The sequence below is a fragment of the Pagrus pagrus genome, assembly GCF_965226575.1.
Source record: "Pagrus pagrus genome assembly, chromosome: 6".
Lineage (NCBI taxonomy): Eukaryota > Metazoa > Chordata > Actinopteri > Spariformes > Sparidae > Pagrus > Pagrus pagrus.
This window is the reverse complement of record NC_140190.1, coordinates 4,519,010-4,536,666: the sequence shown is the minus strand read 5'-3', so window position 1 is coordinate 4,536,666 and position 17,657 is coordinate 4,519,010. Positions and strand designations below refer to the sequence as shown.

Here is a 17,657-nt window from a genome sequence, read left to right as displayed (position 1 = left end):
GAATATCATTTATTTTTTCATTGCATGTTTTGTAAAATATTCCTCAGAAAGTTTCCTTTGAATCTACTTCTGTTTCTTTTTCAATAAAGACACCATAGAGGAGCCGACCACTGTTTTTTCCAGACTTAGTAGATTTTACTGTGACTTCAACTAATCAATTAAATCAATTAAATGCTGACAGAAAGGATTTAATACTTAAAAATAGTTACAGGTGTTTGTGTTTGTCTCCTCCTTTTAAAGTGAGTATGTTTATATTTTTATTCATTTTCCAAAGATCTGCCTCCATCTTTTCTGTGATTTCTTTTTCTTTTTTAGGTAAAAGATTAAATAAATGATTTTTATTGTAATGTGTATTGAGTATCCTCTGGGGAAAAAAAGAAAAGTTCATGTTTTTGGAGAATATGTAAACTTCTGTTCTTCTGACAACAAAATGGCTGCACCTTGATACTTAAACTGTCTATTATGACGCCACACATGCACATAATCAGACTTTAATTGTCATTTCTATTGAACTGCCTGCTTTATAATGTCTACAGCATGTGACCACAGCCTGTTTACTAATGATGCACTTCAGCTCACAGCAGCCTTCACTGTATTTTTCCAATTTCATGTGTAATGTCCTGTTATGGCCTCTGCACGTCGCTGTTTACCTCTTATCCGATGAACACATGCACCACAGACTGTGGAAAATCACCGGCTCCACACAAACAAAAAACCTCAGAGGCAGTAGTATCTTTGAACACATCTCAGTGTGGACATGTGTGTTCCTAAACAATAACAGAAGGTTTTCTTTTTTTAATCTTTTGGAAAAGAGGAAAGGATGTGAATCAGCTCCTTTTATCTCTTTCCACTTGAACAAAGGGTCTTTGTCTTAAATTTCCAATCTTGAGGAACGTTAGTTGTTGTATGTGTCCAGTATTTGGATAAAAAAAAAGCTAAAAAAAATGGGGACTGGCTTTAATTTAGTGTGACAGAGTTTAAGAACACTGTGTGCACCTCTCGGACTTAGCAGATAAATAAGCTGCAGTTCGGTTGTTTTGTCGGTAGATGGCCTGGTATCCCTTCACTGCTGATGTTTGGTAACCATTCAAAATAATACTGGAGGCACTGAGTGATGAGGATGGAGTTTCTGGGAATCCACTGGTGGTATATTTAACCTTCAAGACTACTGCTTTGATTCATTACAACATCGTTTTTTGGATTTCCTGTTATTCGGGTTAGGGTTAGTGTTTCTTTTCTGAAATAATTCATAAAAAACGTGTCACTAATCAGACAAAATCCTTCTGTGACCGTTAATGACTGGCCGACAGGCAGAGAGGAGGCTTTTTATTTACTTGAGACGAGACAGTGGCCCTCTCTTTTACACTGTAGAGACAGACAGGGTGCGTGAGAGGATCTCATGAGACTAATGTCATAATGAAATGGACATTGCTGGTCTGAAATCAGTGCTTTTTTTTCCCCCCAGGAGAGCAGGTTGGAAAACGGACACCTAACAATTCACCTTAACAAAGCCCTGTTTTGAATTCAGATGCACTTTGTTCGTCTGCGCGTATCAAGTTAAAGTCTGCGGAGGTTCTCATGCAGTTTCCCAGACAGCAAAAACCAAAGTGATACGGGTACATTTCCAAAAGTAAGCTCTCAAAAATATTGAACAATATTGTGAGTGAAAACAGAAAAACTGCAGAATGAACATATTAAAGGAAACGGCAGAAATTAAAAATGACCTCTGGAATCGTTCCCGACATTGTGACGGGAAACCTGATTCCTTCTGATTTTATCCATTATGCTTACATAACTCTGTCTTTGTGCATATGCGTTGTTGTATAAGACCGATTTCCAGTTTCAAAATGAAGTCTGACTTTTTAAAATCAAAACTTAAGTTGTGTCTTAAAGGACACTTACAGTTTCAGGTTTCAAACTTTGCTTTAAACTGCCAAACATGAACCTCTTTGTACGTAAATGACAAGCGATATAAAAGCTAAGGCGATCAGAGGGCGTTGAAATGTTCCCGACTTTATGTTTGTTAACTGGAAGCTGTCACAACAAAGCTGTGGTGGGGCGTTACGTAAGTGTCTTTCGGCGGTGACGCAGGAAACGAACCCGGATGGCGAAGCTGTACTAACAACAAGCTTCAGGAGCATCACCTAGGAAGTCCCTGTTGGGATTAGAAAGGCTGCGGTTTGTTAGTTTACTGGGTGTTTGTGTTCCTACGGAGAGTGTTCCCTCATGACTGCTTCAGAGGAATGAAGGGAAGACACATGCACGCTCGCTTACACCGAAAGTCTTTATATCCATCCTTCGGGATCATCAATGAACACCAACAGATTTTTAAAGAAGTTTAATTATATGCTTTGCCAGAATTAGCAGGACGTGAATGGATATGTCACTGATGTATACATAACTCGCTGGCGCGCTGCACGAGAAAAAGTGCCGAGTCATTGTGGAGGTGGTTCTTGAGTTTCACGGTGGAGGAGGCCGCTCTTTAATTGAGAACATACCCCGATCTTGGAATTTTCCACAGAACTCTGTTTCTCCGGGTATGGAAATTGTTGGATTCGCTCCACTATGCATCCAGTTGCATAAGTTTTTAACATACAGCACATTGACCCACATTGTCCCCCTCAAAATGGAGGGCTTAATGTAGTTATACAAGAATACAGTGTGTTCCTCCCTGTGAAGATTTGGTGTTTCTTGTGTTTTTGTCGCCTAATTGTATTAAAACATTGGATTTTATTTGTTTTGTGTCATTGCACCAATTAAAATGTACATGGGATGATTTTCTTTATGGCTTTCAGCTGCACATTGTGGCTTTAGAAGTGCAAAAGTTGGACAAAATAACAGAAACAGTTTGCAAAGATGCACTTTCAGAAGATAAAGATCTTTATTGACTGATCTTTTATGCGTAAGCAAACAAAATTAAACTCTCTTTGTTTTAATGACTGAATAAACAACACAATTTCATACTGTTTTACTTTGTTTAAACAGTATTTGGCGGACCCTGCCACCTTTCTAGCTTCCAAACAGTGTTCAGGGGACCTTGCTGAGAACAGCTTCTTTATTCAGTTATGGAAAAGAATAAATGTTTCTGATTTTGTTTTATTGCCTCATTAATAAATATTAAGATTCTTAAGTTTGAATTTCTTCTCCAAAGCTACGTAGTGCCCCTTTAAAATCTACTGAATGACCTTAAAAGATGATCATTGGGTTGAATTAACACCTCTAAGATAAAGTGAGGCGGACAAACTGAATTTAAATTAAACTTTTGACCCAGTAATGACAATATCAGGGTACGATCCAACTTTCCTTATGAAACACAGCGGAAATAAAGACAGTGAGTACGTACTCGACTGCTGGGTCAGTCATTTCCAGCTTGCAGACACTTTGGCCCATGCCAGCCTTGTGTCGCCAACTCCAACATGATACCGGAACGTGCAAGGAACTGACCTGTTGTACTAACGCATTGCAGGACAACGTGCCAGTAAATAAAGAGAAGGGGTGTGCAGCGCAGGATCTGATCCTGATTTCTCCACCACGCTGTTTGTCACAATTATTATTAGTCTACAACTGTGGAAGTGAGATAAAGTCCTGATGGTGCATCAACAGGGCAGCAAGTCTTAATTCAGTGCATCAGGAGACTTAAAAACTGTTGAGTTCCTCCGTCGTGAAGCTGTCAGCATAAATCACACCGTCTTTGACCTCGTTTCTTTTTAAACAGCAGTTGGAGTCCTTTGCCTCCGGCTGCGATCACACCTGCAGTTTCTCACTTTACATGTATTTTCATTCGTCATGACGGTGCTAATGTTTCCTGAATTGGAGCTTTAAAAAAAAAGAGGCAAGACTGAACTTGGACGAATCTAATTCACCTGTGTTTGTTATTCAAATCTGTCACTGGCAAGTGAATAAAAACAGATACTTAATAGTGCTGTAGTTATATCTGACAGGCATCAGATTTAGTGCCATTAAAGGCTTACAGTAAATTGTAGGTGTACTTAAGAATAATCCACTCAGAGGGAAAATGTCCCTATTTTTTCACCATTTTGATTAAAGCTTGTGTTAGTCCACATGTCCCTGACACACCAGGTCTGTGGCGTGTCCCGCATCATTGGCACTTGTTGACGCAAGCACTAGTTAGCTTTTCGGATGAGCCGGTCGACGACAGACATCCCTTTGATTGGCTGTTCAGCTGAGCACATCACGGCACAGGGAAAATTCTCATCAGACGATAAAATCCAGGCAGTTAGTGTGTTGCGTCTGAATGAAAACATGCACAACATCACAGGAGATCTGACCCGAGTCCTTCACAAAGACATCTACGGTCCAGCATCATTAAAAAACAACTTCCACAGGCTTGTATAGACAACCGAGAGAGACGTTACTTTATGATCCACTCACATATGGTCAATGAAAAAGTGATTCATACATGTAAACTGTGACAAATCGTTACATAGAGCACCTTTTACTCCAGCTCTCAACACAGGCTCCAGGTGTAGTATCCATGATGTCCTCCATTCAGGTGTTTTTATTTGTTACCTGACATTTTAGTAAAAATGGTGCGACTGCAGGAGGCAAACAATGCTCTGTCATAACGATCTCTAAACCTGCAGTCCTGACTCTTCCAATGACAAATACAGACTACATCCACCTCACGCTGCAGAGAGTAACTTCTTCTCACGTAAGCGCAGAATGTACGAGCTCGTTGGCCGCTCGCTGGAGTCTGTGTGGTGTGTTCAAGTGCAGCTTTTTGAGTTGAGGTGACAGTCGGCCTTCGTCACAGCCTGTCTTTGATGGTTTTTAGTGTGTCAAGGACCATCACATACATTTCTTTTGCCACTTTTTACACACAAACTGCAGCTTTAAAGGTACAGTCCGTCATATAGTCCCAGATAGCACCCGCATCTTTCCCAAATGAAGGTGGATTTCGTGGTTTTTGGACAGAGCTGGTCTAGCTGGTTCCCCCTGCTCCTAGACTTTATGTTTCACAAACAGTCCCCTGGCTGTGGCTTCGTATTGATTCAGAGAAAGCAAGTAAGGATATTTCAAATAATACCATACATACAAGATGAACAGTGTGAATGTGTCTTTGAACAAAATAATCTGTGCATCTGCGTTTCCTAAATACGAAAAGAAAAACTTTACAGTTTCTGAATCTTTTGACTTTTAACTTGTTGTTGTTTTTGTTTTATTTTGACCCACTGACCCAACATTTCTTCTATTTTTCTATTTTTTAAAATGTTGCGTTTGAAAAATGGTATGCTTTCACCAGGATTACATCCAACTTGCAAAAGTTTGCAAAAACTAAAGGAAGCTTTAGATCATCCTGTCTTCAGCTGACCTCCCCTTTAAGGCAAACAATAACATCCTACATTTGTCCTAGTTAGTTTTCTCTCAGCACAGGACAGCATGTGGTCACAAACATTAACACGGTTAAGTCTTTAAATAACCACTAAAAACAATTTTGACTCAACAAAATCCATCACATATGATGAAATGTGATTTCTGAACTATGTGGAAACCTTAAAGTTGCATCGATACCTTTTCCAAGAACTGATGACTGAGGTGTTTTTGTGTATCTGACTCATGTCAGGCCCTCAGGCATGGCTTCGTCTGCTTTGTGCTCACCCTGTGCTCTCTTGTGTGACCTTTGTAAAATTCCACTATCTTTGTTGGCTGGAGGATGGGGGTTGTGTTGCCTTCACGGTTCCTGAAGAACTTGGGGTTGGGGGGGGAGATTGCTAACTGCAGGATGGGAACTGACAGCTGGGGGGGGGGGAGAAAACAGCGGTGATAGAAACAGTCAAGAAAGAAAGTCCAAGCAAACAAATCAGTTGTGAAAACGGCTCGTTCTGGGTTGTTTTTGCTTCAGACTCATCAATCCTATATGTTAGCAACAATTGACTGATGTTGATTCAGTCTATTCAGATAAACTGTGACAGAAAACAAAGATAATTCACGGCGTGTTTACTGCGGATTAGTTTGTCCATCAAGGCAAAGACTTGTGTGTCATGTGAAGTCGTTGCAAAATACTTCTTAAAAACCAGGCTGAGCCTTTGGACGATGTTTTCAAGACGACGCTACAATGTACATTTTTCCCGGGAACAAAATGCACTTCAGCAGCAGAACCAAGTGTACCCACAGGAGAAAGAGAGAACTCTTTGTCCTAGCTGTGTATTAGTAACTCGACACCAGCAAAATACGAATAGCGGAGAAAAAAAAAAAAAAATCTCGTCTAGCCCGGTCTTGTCAGCCGCAGAAGAGAAAAATAACTGGAGCTTCCCCCCCATGTTTACAACGTCTCGGGTTTGCAATGACTTCTGGTGCAACTCAGCTCAGTGCATATATCTCTGCTCTGTGCTCTCATGTTTCTTATTACTGTACCAGATCAGCTGTGGTGCACGTGCATCGAGACTGCTCAACCGGACAGGAAGCACACAAGGAGTCTTCTTGTACGAGCTTAAAGGGAATTAATTTACATTGAACCAAATATCCAGCTGGAGAAAATATTTCAGTAATTAGATTCAACCCTAGATCAAAGTCACTGATAAGATTTAAAGGTGCAATACGTAAGAATCGAGCCACCTTGAATTCATAGTCACAACACATGTGGTAGTAAATGCCTACTGTTGCTAACTGTACTCTGTTTATACATCCATGACTGTAGCTACTGTAAGGTCAGTTAGCTCACCAGCTAGCTCCCAGGTTTTTTTTTTGACATTGAACATGAACAACAGTGGAGGAGAGGATAATTGTCACTAATCGTAGCTGTTTGCAGACACCCAGAGCTGAACGATAACATATCTACTGTGAGCAAGTGAGCAAGAAAGTCAGATTACCTGGTACGTTTTAGAAATATGTCTTAGCACAGCTCTTATCGATCTTCTTACCAGACAGCATTATGATGTTATTTCAGCGTCCTTCTGATCCATTTATTGCAGTCAGATCACAGGGAAATCTCCTCATTTTGGGGTCATACCAATGTAGTAAGACAGATTAATTCAGTCTACGTCTACTTGCCGGTCACAGTTACTATTTATTGATTTTAACACACCAATTAAGAACCTGCCCCTCACTGGAGACAGATGGACAGCGCCTCAGGTAGCGCTGGAAGCTGCAGCCATCCAGATGCAGCTCCAGTAACGTAAGTAACACAACACAAATATTCTCGTCGCGTGTGGTCTGAGCGTGGCATTAGATAGAACTGCGGGGGAGCGAGACAATTGCGTGTCACCGGTTTGAGACACACCTTCAAGCAGGTAGCCCAGTTGTGGTGGTAATGACAATCCTTGCCATGCCAAGTCAAACAGAGGCAGATGTAATGGAAAACCGGCAATAGTTGGGCTAGCCAAAATCGCTCTGCGGTTTCATTAACACTTACAGTTTGTTTTGCAGCAAATTATCTAAGCTAACAGATGATTGTTTGCAACACTGGTGCCTTTAAGACTGACAGTGAGCCAACGTTACTCACACTTTGGTTAGCTGATAAATTTTTTTAGTTAATTTGAAATGTAAAACACCTGACTTGTTCTCAACATTTTATGCTAAATCTTGCTGAATACTATGTCGGTCATTAAACTAGGTAGGTGACGCGTTCACAAAAAAAGCTAGGACTCCCAGAACTGCAGCCTCTCCTACTGCAGGCGCATGCTACTGCGGCTGGCTAGTTAGCACGCTAACTTCAGCAGATATCGCTTCAAAATAATAGACATTTTTGACATTAATTTTTCAATGTTTTGGACTAAAATGGTTACACATTGCACCTTTAATGCAACAAAATGTAACTTCTTGGAGAAAGATAGTTGATTGCACAGTCTCCTGACTTGGGTCAGACGTCTGCAGAAGTATCAGCATTGGACGACCAAGGGAAGAAACTCAGCAATCAACTATCTTCTTTCCAGGAAGTTACATTTCATTGCTTTAGGGTCAGATTAATCAGGGCAGTTCATAACCGCCATGTGTTTATTTAAAATGCCGATGACGTCGGTCACACTTTGTGGCGGTCTGATCTCCGTCCGTGCGGCCTGATGGTCTCTAACCTCTCCGTCTCACTGTGCGGCTCTGCTTTCACAGCTGCCCAAGTTTTCCGACCATCAGGCCAGCAATGCTGCGACACTGTTCACTACATGTCCCCAAACACACCGCTGGAGGGGGGGGAGGGGTGAAGCTCTGGGAGGGGGGGGGAGGGTGAGACAGAAAAACCAGCCTGTTGTCCGGTGATAGCTGGGGGAGAAGAGACCACAGTCATGTGAGGAGATTAGTGCTAACATGGTCAAGGATGGTGCTTCATGTGCTTTTTGGACTCTGATTAGGTCCCGAGCCTCTGATTAAACTGCTGTTCAGATGGCTCTTTATTTAACATGAATAATCAGTGTTGTGTGATGAAAACGGCAGAGTGAGATAACGTCCTAATATTTGATGCTAAACTGCCTTTTTTGGGACGTTTATTTAAAAAAAGGAGCCACATTTGTAGTATCCAAACTCCACTCTTTGTTCTGTGCTCTATACATACCCTTGACCGGCTGTTGTTATGTAAGAGCCTGGTATCCATCCCCACCCCCGCCTCTCCTCCACACACCAGATTGCCTCGGTTTAGACTCTGGTTTCCATGGGAACGAGGCTCGAGGCCTAAAGCTTTCCTTCGTGAGACCTCCTCTTTTCGTCCATTTGATCTGTGCAGGTTATCTTATCTGAAATATCTATAAATGTTTATCCTTTTCAATGGTGATAAAGTGGTGCATTCACACACTTACACACGCCTCTGTACCAAACAGTACAATGAGGTCAGATTACGTAGGAGAACCTGAGAGGAGGCTCTGCTTGCAATGCTATAGGAGCGTTTAAATAGGTTGTGCAACAGTCAATATGCAGAACAATACTTGCACACATGAGGAAAGGCATTTCAACCTCCTTATGTATCACTACAGAGTTTGTTAGCAGTGACTCTGTCTCGCATTTGTCTCTCGACTGAACTTGTCAAAATATGCCACTTACTGAACATTTGGTGGTTTTGTCTGATACGTTTCTTTACAAGCTGCATTTACGTGCAGTCAGATTTGCTGAGCTCAGGTTGTGGAAATGATTTAAGGAGGCCAACGTAATGTGGGACATCTTCGTCTGGCAGTCAATCGCGAGACAAATCGAATTTGGTGTGTGTTCAGACTGCTGTCAAATACATCGCTACGAGCAAAGACCACTAAACGCAAAGTTACTCCAGGTTTTTCTCAGGACATCCAGACCAAATCAAGAAGAAACTAAATATGGAGCTTTACTAGAACTGTTGTACATTAACTTTACAAAAGAAACTGAACTGAGTTTGGCTAACGACGTCTTACCTGTGAGAACAGGCCAAATCTGATTTCATTGAGAACAAGCTGTACCAAAATCACCAGACCACAGGTATTTTCTGTCTACACATGCCAGAGATGCCTCTCAAACCTGTAATGCAATTTCCTGTTGTAATTAATCAAATCTACATGTTCTCTATCCACCCCTTGATCCATAATCTCACCCCACTCGAGACAGATTTTAGTTCAAACTGGGGACACCAATTTTGTTTCTTTAAGGCAAACTGTCCGCTGGTGTTCACACCTTAAATCTAAACACACGCCTAAAACTACACCTACACCTCCCTGAATGAAGTAATGTAGTTATGTAACTAGCTTTATCCTCACCTTATCTTTTATTCACATAATCTGTCTGTATGTCTGTCTGTCTACCTACCGACCTACCGACCGACCAACCTACCTACCTACCTAGCCCTCTGCACATCAAACCCACCAGAATATCACCAGAATAAATGTTTGGTAAACTCGGTTCTGTACAAGACTGTACAACCAACAAGCTACAAGCTACGGAGCGGCTGGTTGCAGCTAATACATTTTCAACACTCACGGTTGTTCATCTTTAAGTTAGGCTAAATGCTAAAACTATAAGAATAAATCAGTCGAAGACAAACTTGTGGTATTAGTTCAAAGCAGCAACCTTCTTAATTTTAAATTTTACTCTCAAGCATGTTTCAAATCTTTGTAAAATTGATTTTCATGCTCGATTCAAGTGAATGAAGCCTAGTGGCTGCCTGGGAGGTCGGAAAAATACATTCAAATATCACAAACACTGCGGCACGATTTGAGAAATGATCAGCAGAAATACAAGACATACTAAAAAGTCGGTGCTTTAATTGGATAATGCAGAAAAAATGTTCTTGTGTCCTTTAAAGTAAAGACATTTTTATTTAATTTAATGAAAACAACAACCAAAACAAAAATATGCTGGGTGGTCTAAATACGTTTCGAAAGCATCTGATTCATTTATTTTGGCAAGAAAACAGCCTGAGTGAGAAGAATGACTCACCCTACTCAGATCTGTACATACTGAGTATTTACTCTGATCGTCAAACGAAGCTGGAGGCAGTCGCCTGAATGAGACAGTGTCAGATACAATCAAAACAACATGGCGAGGAGCTTTAAAGGAGTACATAGTGTGCATGTGCTTTTTTAATGTGATGTCCAAGGTTAACAATCAGCCTCCCACGTGTTCTTATGCAACTGTTAATCAAACATAGTTTAACAACATTAGTTACCTGAACTTGTTTAAGCAGCTAATGCAATACGTTGAGGTAGACAGTCATCTGTGCAAGAGCTAAAAGAGAGCTCAGGTCTTCAAATAGACTTTGGAAGAACTCCCTGTCTTGCCTCCCTGGCCTACTTCAGAAGAACTAGACCAAAGGTTACACAGTCCTGCGTCTGAACAACATATCAGGAAGAAAGTTACACACACACTATTTTTGTGTTGAGCCAACCCCCGAGGCACCAGCCAGAGTCTGCACTCACGTGCGATTCAGCCAACGACGTTTCACTGTAAAACTGTAAATCTGCCAGGACTGTTTGAAATGTTTTGATCTCATCTGTATTTTTACGCCGTCAGGCAGACACTTAACTCTGGTCACGTTCCAGAGATTCATATCAGCTGACAGTCAAAACCGGCTCGTGCCAGAATCTCACTTGAGGGAAAAACAGGATGCACGTGGGAGTCAAAAGGAGTCCAGAGTCAGATGTAAAAATGTTAGCTGTTTATTCAAGTTTTTTTTTTTTTTTTTTTTTTGCATGTGACAAGTGAAAAAACAGACAATTCAGACATGCGTCATTTATATAAAAAAAACATATAAAAGTAGGTTTACAGCACCTTGTCTTTGCACAACATGATCACAACAACATTGTGACAAGACTGATAAAAACATTCAAATTGCTTTTGAGATCCTTTGGGTCAAAGTTACAAGAGCTACAGCAAACTCCTGCTGCACTCGGACAGTTCGTCATTAGTACAAATTAAACACGTTACAATATTGTAATTCTATACAAATCATCAGCTACCATGACATCGTGACTAAATGTGTTGGCAGTGTTTGTGCCGGAGGTAAACCTGCTGCTTACAACCGAATGTAAAAACAGGAAACCCCCCTCGATTATGATTTCATCTGTCAAGTAAAAAAAAATCCCCCCCAGAAAAGGTAAAGATCAATCTGTCAAGTCTTGAAACAGACAAAACTAATTACAGTTCTGGTAACACTTGGCCTTAGACTGTTCATTTTCTGTAATCAGTGGGCTCGTCTCCTTCCTCTTTCAGTAAACACGTGCGCACCAGAGCCTCGGTGACGATGTAAGGGTCGCAGTTGGCGGACGGACGGCGGTCCTCGAAGTAGCCCTTCTTGTCCTGCCCCACGGCACGGGGAATGCGGATGCTGGCGCCGCGGTTGGCCACGCCGGCTGAGAACTCGTCGATGCTTGAGGTTTCGTGGTGACCGGTGAGGCGTCTGGCGTTGTCGAGCCCGCCTTTGGGGTCGTAGGCGCGGATGTGATACCGGTGTCTCTTTGCTAGCCTCTCGATGGACTCCTCAATGACTCTGAAGAAAAAAAAGAGGGAATTAGGAACCCGAAATTCAAAATAACACGACCGTTATATATCATTTAATACCAAGCAACGTATTCTTACTTCAGTCCGCCGTCGTCTCTCATCTCCTTTGTGCTGAAGTTGGTGTGGCAGCCGGCGCCGTTCCAGTTCCCTGTGATTGGTTTGGGGTCGAAGGACGCAACCACGCCGAAATCCTCACACACTCTGTGCAGGATGAAGCGAGCTACCCACAGATGGTCTCCCATGTTGATACCTTCACAGGGCCCGACCTGGAACTCCCACTGAAACACAACAGAGACATTTTAACATTATTTACTGATTATTTAGTGGTTTTTGATTGAAAAATTCAAATGACAGAGAAGTGAAAAGACAGCAGGACCGTACCTGAGCTGGCATGACTTCAGCATTGGTGCCACAGATGTCAACCCCAGCGTACAGACAGGCTCTGTAGTGTGCCTCCACTATGTCTCGTCCATACGCCTTATCTGCTCCCACTCCGCAGTAATACGGACCTGACCAGGTGGAAAGACACCAAATATTAACTCCGCTTGTCTTTAGCATTGTAATGTTTTATATGAAACAACGTGAGAACCCGATAATCACCTTGTGGACCCGGGAAGCCGTTGGAGGGCCAGCCGAACGGATGTCCGTCCGTCCCCAGGATGGTGTACTCCTGCTCAATCCCAAACCAGGGGTGGTTGTTCTCCACCATGCTCATGATCTGCTTACAGGTGTGTCGCAGATTGGTCTCTGTTGGAAACAACGACAGGGATTAGCTGAAATAAGAGACAGCTTCGGAAAAGCTTTGACCTTCAAGGTTTGTTCTCATGCGCGTACCTGCTGGCTTGCGGTTGTACTTGAGCACCTCGCAGAGCACCAGCTTGTTGGGGTCTTTCCTGAACGGGTCCCTGAACATGGCTGCGGGGATCAGGAACATGTCGCTGTTGGAGCCCTCGGACTGGTAGGTGCTGGAGCCATCGAAGTTCCACTCGGGAAGATCTGGGCGATCGAAATCAGTCGTCAACTTCAAACTCTTACAAAAATGACCTTCAACCATTTTTTTTTCATTGATGATAGAGGAGTCGGGTCTTACCTTCGATCGTCTTGGGTTCAGAGTCCAAAGTTCTGGTCTTGCAGCGGACTCCCTCTCCAGAACCATCAATCCAGATGTACATGGCCTGGACCTTGTCCCCCTGAGGGAGGCTCATGTACTGCTGTTTGACAGCTTTGTTCAGTTTTGAACTCGCTGAGGTGGCCATTTTCTTGACCCTGAATGCCTGCAGAGAGTGAAGAGGGCAGAGGATGAGCTCTGCACACTGGATCCCAACATTTAATACCAGAGAGGATGTCGAGCAGTAACACACGAAGCTGACACAACGACATGTTGTTTAAAAATGCTATGGCAACAGCAGCATCAGTGATCCAGACTATAACCGGATCAGCTGTTGCTCTCACGCACATGCTTTGTAAATAATGAGCAAGAGATGTATTAAAGAACATTATTACACTAAATTGCGAACATAACAAAGTGCCAATTTCGCCTTATAGACATAAATCCAGCTGCAGATTTCTATGAATCTGTCCGTGTCCGTGAGTCTCTTACCTTGTGTTAAGTGTAGAAGAATATCAAAAGGTTAAAAGAGTCTTTAGACGAGTGGTCAGTGTGAAGCTTTCTATTGTTTTTCATTCCTGCCTCTGTCGCTGCCTCCACGGAGGATTTATAGAGCTGCGGCGCGTCTCCGCCGCCTCTGATTGGCCGAAGCGAAACGTGACCAGCCCGTGATGAGGCGCCGCAGCGGTGAACAACAAAAGGCAGTTTTCCTCCACAAAAGACCTTTTTTTTAACACCGTCGCTAACCTTTCATCAACTTCTGTGAAGAGTGACAACAAAAACAAGCGAAAGCGAATCAAACAGGATGAAAGGCGACACATGAAAGAGAGAAAACGACACATTTTTAAACACTTTTTAAAGTCTGCAGGGAGAATAAACACGCGTTGCGCCCCCTGGTGGCCGCAGACACGACGCTGCACACAGAACAGTTTGTTCCCAAAAGTTCAGATATTCACTTAAAGGCAGAATATTTTATATAAATATCAATGAATCATATATTTAACCCACACGTGGTTTGATATATTAAGGCTTAAATTACATGTGCATTTTAAATGTAAGTTAAATGTAAAATGTTGCATTTAACCAGTGATGGAACGTCACTAATACATATACATAACATACTAAAGTACAATTTTGAGGTACTTTTACCCAACTTGAGTTATTTCCATTTTCTGCTACTTTGTGCCTCCACTCCACTATTGTACTTTATGTACTTTATTGTACTTTATTGTACTTTATTGTCTATTTGATCACATTTGTTTACTAGTTACTTTGCAGATTGTATCCTGCATCATTTTTAAATTAATTAACTTTACTTGAAATTGTATTTAAACATTTTTAAAAAACACTGATTCTGATAATCAGTCGACTCATATACAATATAAACATGGAAAGTGTAATTTACTTTTCTTTACATTTACATTGAATATCTGATATATTGACACTTTTACTCAAGTGCTATTCATGTGGCTTACTTTCACTTTTTACCAAACTAAAATGTCAGTGTGAATAAATTAAATAACCTGATGTGTAATTTATGAATTACTTTTATGTATCATCATTGAAAAAAACACTTGATAAACATATATAATATGTAGAAGTTCCCCTTAATTCTATACGTAATAACTCTAATTATCTTGTGCTGCCTTCCCTCTTCCAGGTCACCACGTCGGAGGATCTTGTTGTATCAGATAGTCTGTCAGTGTAATCTGTTACTCTGTGATTTTGTTGTCCTGTTCTGTACATGTGACATCTGTTGCATGTGTGTCTGACCTCAGAGAGGGACCCCTCTTCTCTTCTGTGGCTCCTCCTTTGTTTTCCCAACGCTACAAGGATTTTGTTTCCCGGAGAGTTTTTTCGAAGGACGTCTTTCAGTGTACGGATTGTGAAACCCACGGAGGCAATATATGTGATTGTAATTTTGGTCCATATAGATAAAATCGACTCGCACCACATAGATGTTAACTATTCACACTTGTTAACCTAAATAAATGATTTAAAAAACCCTCTTGATGGAAACTGTGTTGCTGTTTTCCTGAGCTCACAGGACGGCCACGCTAAAATGATGATTTTAAAGAATATAATGCATTGCTGAAGATCAAACTACCCAACAGATTAGAAAGTAGTTAAAATTAAACATCTATTGCAGTAAATTGCATCATACACATTAATGCAGCAGTGATAAAGATCCAGAAAAACATCAAAGTATATGAATAATAGTAAAACACTGACAGAGTACGTCTACTCTTGATATTTTAATGACATTTTGCTGATAGTACTTTAATTTACTTTTGGTTAAGTGAGGTTTTGAATGCAGGAATCTCACAGTGTGGTATTAGCTCACAGGATTAGATGACTTATCTAACCACTGACTATCTCCCAGTGCTTTGATGTGTTTTAACTGGACCACACAGATTAGATTTGGACGCTCAACTTTTAAACATGGCTCCAGTGAACTGTGAAGTTGTGAAGCCAAATAAATAGAAAGTAGAGAAAAGAGGGTCGAGTTACAGAATTAAAATAAGGTCTTAAAACGACAGCAGGCGGTTGGTGACAGAGCATAGAGTGAAAATCATGATTCTGGTTTTGTGTTTTTGGTTTTCTGTTTTATTTTGAAATGTTGCCCTTGTGTGTCGTGTGTTGCTTTTAATTTCCTGCTGTTTTCTTGCTGTCCTCACCTGCTCTTGTCTCCGTCTTTAACCTTTCCCTCCTCCCAGTGTCTTCAGCTTTTTACAGCCCACCAGCCCCTTCCCTGTTTTTCTGTTTATCTCCCTCACCTGTGCTGCTCCACCTCTCTCCACCTGCACCTCATCCCCTCGTTAGTTGTGCGTGAATATAGTCTGTGTGCTCCCTCTTGTCTTTGTCAGTTTGTCCTGAGTTTATCCCGTTTCTTCTCCTGTGTTTCACCTTGTCTGTTCCAGTGTCTCCCCATGGTATGTTCCTGGTGTTTTGTTCCTGGTGTTTTCACTAGTTTGTACTTTAACTTTTGTTTTGCTGCTTCGGGTATTTAAACGTCTTGTTTTTTGGATTTTACTCTGCGGACTATTTCAGCTTTTGTTAATAAAAGCTCACATTTAATTCCTCATTCTGCCTCCTGGGAGTGTTTCTGCATTTGGCTCCTCTCAACTTTATTTTTTACCTAAACTAAAACAAGTTGGTCATTTTAAATTGTGAATATGAATTTATCACTCAGATTGTTTTTATAAAATGAAAACACTCAAGCAAAGTACTTATACCTCAAAAAGTAGAGCAAATGTACCATTGTATTATATTACACAATGCTTTTGGTGGACCAACACCCTGCTGGGAAACTTAATGCCATCTGTACATCTGTGATACAAGCAGATATTTGATGTGAGTCTTTTAATTCTCAATGTATTTGCCTCATTTCATATTGTGTTTACCACCGGTGGAAGACAAGCTGTTCTTCAGTGAACTAATTATAGTTTGCAGTTGTACACAAGCATTTACAGGATGGGATGAGTGGAAAAACACTTGGCAGACGTGTCACTTAGAGATTGCTACCTGTAAGCAGACAACAGGCTCCTCTAAAAACAAGTTTGTCGACTTCGAGCTGGATCAACAACCGTAAGCTGATAGGAACTTTCATCGCCAATGAACATGAGTAGGCCTCTAGTCTTGCATGGCAACAGTGAGAGGTTATGAAAAAGTGGCAGATGACGTTTTAAGATGTGTTTTCACTTGCCTACCAGCTCGGCAGCCGAAGGATTAATGTAATTAATGTATTGCTCAAGGATGGTTAAGCAGGTCGGGCCAGGTTGGTGCCCTCGGTGGTGGTTTTCTGGCTCAGAACGACGAGGTCGAGATACAAGCTGAGGACACGGAGTCAAAGAAAGGCCTTCATAATCCTAATTGTCTCAGCAACTGAAACCTGAGTGTGAAACTCATTCACTCTGTGTTCAGTATTCAAGAAAAAAAACCTGATGGTTTAAAGTCAACAGGATGTTTTAGGTCTAAAAGTTCAAGTCGAAATTTTAAAGGTGCCGTATGTAAGAATTGGCCAACTGTCCAATTCATACTCGAAACAAATGGAGGGGCAGCATATCACCTGAGAAACCGCTAACTCTAGCTGCTGTTAGCTGTGCAGTAAGCTGTTCAAACTGAGAGCTTGGGGACCTGGGGAGTGTTGTGCCATTTTTCCACGAGCCCTTTTGGCCACCCCAAGTCAAACCGAGCCGCGCTGATTTGCTTCTCCATCACCAGCTGCTCCGGAGTCGGGCCAAGCCGTGGCCTCGGTGACGTCCTGCGACTGTGTCCAACCCGAAACAAACACCCGTCTCCTCCTAAACTCGATACTGAACATCTGCTGCGTATTACTGGTTCGTCTTGTTCACTTTGTTGTGTTGTTTCAGGAGTCGTGTTCAGTGACTGCTGGTGAAAACACAACGTTTCCTGTAATGCAATCTTCGATTGGACTGGGCTGATCGGGACAAGTGCGTCACTGGTTTAAGACACACCTTCAGGCAGGTCGACCAGTTGTGCTGGAAATGCAAAACTCTGGCCGAGTAAAGCCGGGCCAGCAGATGTAATGGAAAAACAGCATTAGTGTTTGTACACTGTTGGTAGTATTTTTGGACTGGGGCGGGCCAGGGCTAGCTTATTAGCATGCTAACTTCATTAGATA

The 17,657-nt window shown here is 41.8% G+C and overlaps 1 protein-coding gene across 1 annotated transcript; it reads right to left on the bottom strand.

Moving 5' to 3' along the window:
* Nucleotides 1-11,047: 11,047 nt before the first annotated feature.
* Nucleotides 11,048-13,614, bottom strand: glulb (glutamate-ammonia ligase (glutamine synthase) b). Its single transcript, XM_084355265.1, has 7 exons — nt 13,505-13,614; nt 12,995-13,178; nt 12,739-12,900; nt 12,505-12,651; nt 12,286-12,413; nt 11,983-12,182; nt 11,048-11,893 (listed from the first exon to the last, which is right to left on the bottom strand). Exons 2-7 carry the CDS (start codon nt 13,158-13,160, stop codon nt 11,575-11,577), a joined length of 1,122 nt encoding a protein of 373 aa, XP_084211391.1. The 5' UTR covers nt 13,161-13,178; nt 13,505-13,614; the 3' UTR covers nt 11,048-11,574.
* Between the last annotated feature and the right edge of the window lie 4,043 nt (nt 13,615-17,657).

What these genes read in the sequence shown, in the direction of transcription:
- glulb (XM_084355265.1), bottom strand. Translation starts at nt 13,160, where the DNA reads ATGGCCACCTCAGCGAGTTCAAAACTGAACAAAGCTGTCAAACAGCAG. An exon ending in TGAACCCAAGACGATCGAAG is followed by an intron (nt 12,901 to 12,994) that starts GTAAGACCCGAC and finishes TCGATCGCCCAG; the next exon opens with ATCTTCCCGAGTGGAACTTC. An exon ending in CTGAAGTCATGCCAGCTCAG is followed by an intron (nt 12,183 to 12,285) that starts GTACGGTCCTGC and finishes GTTGTGTTTCAG; the next exon opens with TGGGAGTTCCAGGTCGGGCC.